The 6820-nt window shown below is 42.7% G+C and overlaps 1 protein-coding gene across 1 annotated transcript in view; it reads left to right on the top strand.

Moving 5' to 3' along the window:
• Positions 1–5897, top strand: part of Grem1 (gremlin 1, DAN family BMP antagonist) — a 10445-nt gene extending 4548 nt beyond the window's left edge. The window contains exon 2 of the mRNA XM_021156547.1: positions 4414–5897. Within this exon, the coding sequence (XP_021012206.1) occupies positions 4414–4969 (556 nt within the window). The 3' untranslated portion in view covers positions 4970–5897. The remainder of the gene's footprint in view (positions 1–4413) is intronic.
• The last annotated feature ends 923 nt before the right edge of the window (positions 5898–6820 follow it).

The following is a 6820-nucleotide window of genomic DNA, read 5'->3' as shown; positions in this document are numbered from 1 at the left end:
GGGGTGGGTATGGGGGACTTTTGGGATAGCATTGAAAATGTAAACGAGGAAATACCTAATAAAAAAATTTAAAAAAATAAAATAAAATTCAATTTTCTATTAAAAAAAAAAGAAAGAAAAAGAGATGAGGGTGAAGTAAAAGCTTGCTGGCAGAGGCAAGCTGCAGAGAGAGCTCACCTCCAAATATTAGCACACCACTCAACAGCAGAAATGCACGAAGGCGTTAGTGCATTAGTTAAGGCAGGGTTTGGGATGAAGAGCGATAGTATCTGTATAGGAGAACCAAGGGACATGCTCACTACTTGTCATGATACACTCTGAGGTTAGGATGCATCTGAATACAACCACTGGACACGAGTGGGAACTCATGAGAACCTAATCCCGACCAGTATTTGGATTGATTTTGGGCCATGTAGCACACTGCTAGGGGTTGATGTGGAAAGAATTATCCTCAAGGAAATACCATCGTCTTTATTTGGTCCATACCAGGGATACACAGAAAGTGCTAAGCATTTGGTGAAAACAGACTTGCAATTTCCAGAAGAAAATGGTCCAGTTCCTTGATTGAATAATCCACACTAGTTGGTAGGGGGCTTGGGTGAATGGACACAGTGATCGGTAGAGCCTAGCTTCATCCTTCCAGCCAGTGCTGTTCACCTCTCTTCTTCAGGGAGACCATCAGAAGAACACTGGTCTTTCTACTCAAGCCAGGAAACTGCCCTGCTGATTTCTTTTTCTTTTCTTTCTTTCTTTTTTAATTGGATATTTTCTTTATTTATATTTCAAATGTTGTCTCCTTTCCCGGTTTACCCCCCCCCCCAAGCTCTCTATCCCCTCTCCCTCCTCCGGCTTCTATGTGGGTGTTCCCCCACCCACCCACTCCCATCTCCCCACCCTCAAATTCTCCTACACTGGAGTCCCCAATGGAGGAGCTAGAAAAACGACTGAAGGAGATGAAGGGGTTTGCAACCCCATAGAAAGAACGATAATATCAACCAACCAGACCCGACCCGACCCACCCCACCCCCCGGACCCCAAAGCTCCCAGAGACTAAACCACCAACCAAGGAGTATACATGGAGTGACCCATGGCTCCAGCCGCATATGTAACAGAGGATGGCCTTGTTGGCCATCAATGGGAGGAAAGGACCCTGGTCCTGTGAAGGCTAGATAGCCCTGCTGATTTCTGTTCATTGATGTTCTTGGAGGGCTTTTCTTTCTAACACTAAAGTTTAAGAACCTGAAAGCTTCACAATAAACCAGCAAAGATTAAGCATTTTAAAATGGAAAAAAAAACATACATTTTACACCTAGTAATTTAAAAAATATTTATTTATTTATTTATTTATTTATTTATTTATTTATTTTTACTTTTCTTTAATGAAAAGTCAGACGGTGTAATGTAGACTGCTATGACTTATGAGGTATTCACTCTTGCATAGGAACAGAAAAAATTTCCCAAATTAAACCTCAAAACCATAGTTGACTAATTATGAATTTATTGCTTTATCATTTGGGTTAAAATAAAACTCATATTACGCTTCATAGAACCAGAAAAAAAAAAACAAAACAAAAAACAAACATCCGAACAACAATAACAAAACTTGAGAGCAAATGGAGATTTCCTAAAAAAAGAAAGACAAGTGTTAGGAAGCTGTCTAGGCTGGGAGAAATCTACACTCCCAAGGGTCAGGAGACAAAGCATCTCATGTAGCCTTGACAACAGTGATGATACTTGAAGATGCAAAGAACAGAAACTGTATCAAACCTCTGTGGTATAATAACAATCACTTAACAAATGTTCAGGAGGAGCTCCTCTGTGTCAGGAAGATGATGAATTAGCCTTCATCCATTCTCAAGGTAGATATGACAAGGTTCATTAACAGATGTAATTAAGCCAGTAAAGAAAAGTTTTATAAGACAAAACAAAGCCATTATTTTATGAATGGATATCTATCTGTAGAACAGTATGGTCTTATGAACGAATACTGTCACATGCAGTCAGCATACATCCACAGCCAGCCCCAGGTTGGCCTCTGTGGTTGTGAACACTGAAGCTCTGGACCCAAAAGGAGTGAATTAGCTTGGAGGTTATTTTTTAATAGATGTAGAGATTGTCAACCTAGATCTAGGGCCATCTATGCAATATTCCTTTGAAATAGCAGTGAATGGATTCTATTTTAGCACTTGGCCTTTTATTTTAGACACTGCCCCTCAATTGGGAGTCACCAGAAACTTGTGAAACTGTGTTCGACTTGGACTACGGTTCCTTAGAGCCAGAACAGACATGGCTTAAGTTACCTTGGCCTCTGGAGAAAATCTGTACTATTTTATAACTGGCCTATTTTCATAAGTGATGTTTTATAAGACACAACAAAGCCATTATTTTTAGTTATTGTTGTTGTAGTGGTCAGCATGGTTAGTTTACAGATCAGATACATGGTAACCCAAGCTGACACAAGCTAAGGAACCTACAGTTGGAACAGGAGTCGAATGCCACATTATCAGCTCCAAACTTGAACCTGCTCCAAAGTATTAAGTTAATGTCGGAAAAACAATGACATTTAAGAATATTTTTAATGAAACATTCAATTATCTTGGTTCAATGCTAGCCTTAGGGTTGGATGGCCCTCACTTGCCAGAAGTTGTCCTTTAAAGGAGATCCATCTTAGGTTGCTTTTGTCTCTTAGAGATAATTGGTCTAGATAATGATACCAACTTGTCTGGTTCCTTGGAGATGAAGGTTATATTAAAGAGGTTACATTAGTATGCACTTAGTGGTTGCCACATGCAATACTGGTATTCAGCGGAGAGAAAATGGATGCTTCCTCGCTGTTCTTGTGCAGCAAACCTTAAGCATGGGGCAGAGGAAACCCCAGGGACCTGCCATGCCTGGAAGAGACATTATGAATTTGAAACTGTTCTCATTTGAAAAGAAATCCTTCAATGTTTTAATAACTCTTGGTGTGCCCCAGGCCAGCAAGTGTTCCAGGCCTTGAGCTGGGTGGGAAGGCTGGCTGACTGAGTTAGGGTCTTCATATTAATGCTTTCCCAGAGGAGTGTGTCCAGGGATACTGCCCCAGGAGAATCCTGACAGTCTGCTGCCTCTTTCCCTTTTCCGCCTGCCTTCCCTGTCTTTTCTGAACAAACCCGCCTCTGGAAAAGTCTCCTCTTCTCTTATTTGCTTTGTTTACCTCATGTTCCTGTCTCTGTATGTTTCTTCTCCCACCAGGTGGGAGATCATGCTTAGATTTATTTATTTATTTATAATTTATTTATTTATAATTTATTTATTTATTAAATGTTATATGCCCTCGCCATGTACGAGTCATATCAAGGTCCACATTTGCTCACAGTTCATTGGCATCAATGCTATTGTTATGAATTGAAATATTCCCGTACTTACTCTATTGTGCCCATTTTTCTACCTTACACACACACACACACACACACACACACACACACACTCACTCTCTCTCTACACATGTGGCTTGAAAGCAGAAGAACTGTTTGGGGAAACGACACAGTAAAGCAGCAGGGGAAGGCAAATGTGAACAAGGTGCGGTGACAGATATGCATGAAAATCCACAATGAAACTCGTCTTGTACACCAACTTAAAAATTAAAGCCAGAGAAATTAAAGACCTACCTGGTCAATTAATCAGACAAAAAAAATTCTATTCATACATACAGTCACATAGATGGGTAATGTATTTTACCACTTAGAAAGGTTGAAAAGTGGGGTCTGGAGAAATGGCTCATCCGCTAAGAACACTTTCTGTTCTTCCAAAGGTTCTGAGTTCAGTTGCCAGCACTCACATTGGGGGCTCTAACTCCAGCTTTAGGAGTTCTGGGGTGTTAGATTGCCCTCCCGAGGCACACACACGGATTATACACACACACACACACACACACACACACACACACACACACGTTGTTATACCATGGCAGAAAGAATGATACCAGCCATCTTTATCCTCTTGGCCTTCGGTACATCCCTCTTCTTAGGTTTTTTTTTTTTTTTTGACAGGTTTCCTGGGCTCTTTCCAATACTGGAACAGTGAAAAGTCTCATGTTGTCAAATTCAGGAATAAATACAGTTAAGTGAGCATTAAAAAAAGTCACATGCAATTGTGTCAGGAGCCAGTAAGGAATTCTAATAGGAGCTGGTTCAAAAGAGAGACGGGTCCTGACTGAGTTTAAAGCTTGGCAAAGTCACTGTGTGACCTGTGTGGAATTACTCAGTTTGATGGCTGAGAGAATAATGGAAATAATAGTATCTAATGGCTGGTGATACTGTTAGAAGTCAGTGCAACTGAAGTGTGTGTTGAGTACAGTGGGTTAGGTGTAATTATTAATTTTTATTAAATAACTTTCTTATTGTCTGTGTCCCCCTCTCTTTGTCCCTTGTCTAGAATGAATCGCACCGCATACACTGTGGGAGCGTTGCTTCTCCTCCTGGGGACCCTACTGCCAACAGCTGAGGGGAAAAAGAAAGGGTCTCAAGGAGCCATCCCACCTCCTGACAAGGCTCAGCACAATGACTCTGAGCAGACCCAGTCCCCACCACAACCTGGCTCCAGGACCCGGGGGCGGGGCCAGGGGCGGGGCACCGCCATGCCTGGAGAGGAAGTGCTTGAGTCCAGCCAAGAGGCCCTGCATGTGACAGAGCGCAAGTACCTGAAGCGAGATTGGTGCAAAACTCAGCCCCTGAAGCAGACCATCCACGAGGAGGGCTGCAACAGCCGCACTATCATCAACCGCTTCTGTTATGGCCAGTGCAACTCCTTCTACATCCCCAGGCACATCCGAAAGGAGGAAGGGTCCTTTCAGTCTTGCTCCTTCTGCAAGCCCAAGAAGTTCACCACCATGATGGTCACACTCAACTGTCCTGAGCTACAGCCACCCACCAAGAAGAAAAGGGTCACACGCGTGAAGCAGTGTCGTTGCATATCCATCGACTTGGATTAAGTCAAAGCGGGCACATTCAGCCTGTCATAGCCATGCTGAGAGAGCCACACCCAAACCACCCGATTCCTACTTGGCTTAAACCTAGAGGCCAGAAGAACCAGCAGTTGCTTCCTGGCTGGAGGCTGCTTATGCATAGTGTATGCGCATGAGTGTGCATGGGTGCCTGTGGGTGTTTCCAAACACCAGCTGGAAACAGCCTTTGCTAGAAGGCACTTCCTGTTACTCTGCTTCAGATGGTCGGAAATGCCCACACCACTGGACCCAAACACCCACAGGGGCAGGGCTGTAGTTGGCTTTGTCATTGTGTTCCTTGTGCCTCCTGGGCACCAGGATTTCACTTGAGAATGAATACTAACGGAGGAGGTAATAACTCTGAGGGCTGCATTAGACTCGGAACTGTTCAGTGCTCGCCCTATGCTCCCATAGCCCATCCCTTTCTTTGCTCTCCCTGACATCTCAGTCGTAGCCCATGTTCCTAAATTAATTCACTTGACGGCGGGTGTAAATGTCTTTTGTCTTGTGAAGAACCTTCAGAATGTGGGGAGACATGTGGTGATGGCAAACAGGACAGAGGACTGACGAAGGAACGGTCAGGCTGAGGACCAGTCTGGGCCAGTGAAATTCAGTAGCAAGATGTCCAGAGTTTAAAAGTTGTTTCCCAAAACAATATTAGTCTTGTTTTAGCAAAAGGGCTTTCCTGATATTTAAAAGAACCTAGACACACAGAGGAAAAATATAATCAGCAAAAAACAAAACAAAACAAAACAACACAACAATAACAACAACAACAAACAAAAACCCAATTCTCTGTGCCAGCTTCTGTGACCTACTGATACTAGCTGTAACTGATACTAGCTGTTAAGGGTGAAATATTGACCACTCCTGTTTTAAGAACCAAGTGAAATTAAAAAAAAAATGTGGCCTCCTACTTTACTTTGCCTCTCTGAAGGATGCCTGAGAGCCTTGTTCACTGGGGTAAGAGAAGGCAAAACCTCCTAAGCTTAGTTTTGCTGGATTAACATTGCTTGTCCGTCATTTCTGAAAAATGCTTCAGACATACAGAATCTTTCAATAAATTCCTGCTTTTCTTGAGGCCCCCTGTCAACAAGAAACAGTGTAAGATGAAGAGCCACCTGCTGCATTTGAGTTAGACATGTCTGGGGCCTTTTCTGTTTGGCTTTTGTTATAGGAGAGAATCAGAGGAAAGAGAGAGAGAGAGAGAGAGAGAGAGAGAGAGAGAGAGAGAGAGAGAGAGAGAGAGAGAGAGAGAGAGTAGGTAGTGTCTGGAGAAGTAAGGGCTGTGTTTGCCTCACTTCATTTGCTCTCAGAGGGTCAATAGGAAAGTTCCATTAGGAAACCAGCACACTAGGGTACATTAATAGGCCACCTATTCCCAGTGGATCTATGTGGCATTGTAATCATTATGCCTACTAGGGATGTTGTCCTCTGAGTACACGTGGCTCCCCAAATGTCTACTTAGCATTTTTGTCAGGGCCAGAGGGAAAGGTGGGTGAGCCTTGCTACATTTTGGTTTGCTAAGCAATACTCCTTAAGACTGAGATTCTAGCTATAAATGCCCCAAATACTTTTTTTTTCCTTTTCCTCTCAGAGTGACTAGTCAATTTATATGTCATTTGGAAGGCAGACATTCACTGCCCATAAAAGATACCACAGTCAAAGAACAATTGGAAGTAAAGAAATATTTAATTTTGTTCTAGTCCACTCCCATGTGACATCTAGACAGGAACCATATTGTAAGGCAAATGCTATCTTCAATTCCCAAAACAGTGGGTCTAATTTTGGAAGTTTAAAAGTCACTACTGATGAATCCACACTAAATGAATTTGCACA

The sequence above is a fragment of the Mus caroli genome, chromosome 2, assembly GCF_900094665.2.
Source record: "Mus caroli chromosome 2, CAROLI_EIJ_v1.1, whole genome shotgun sequence".
In the NCBI taxonomy this organism is placed as follows: domain Eukaryota; kingdom Metazoa; phylum Chordata; class Mammalia; order Rodentia; family Muridae; genus Mus; species Mus caroli.
This window is presented reverse-complemented; position numbering and strand designations above follow the sequence as displayed.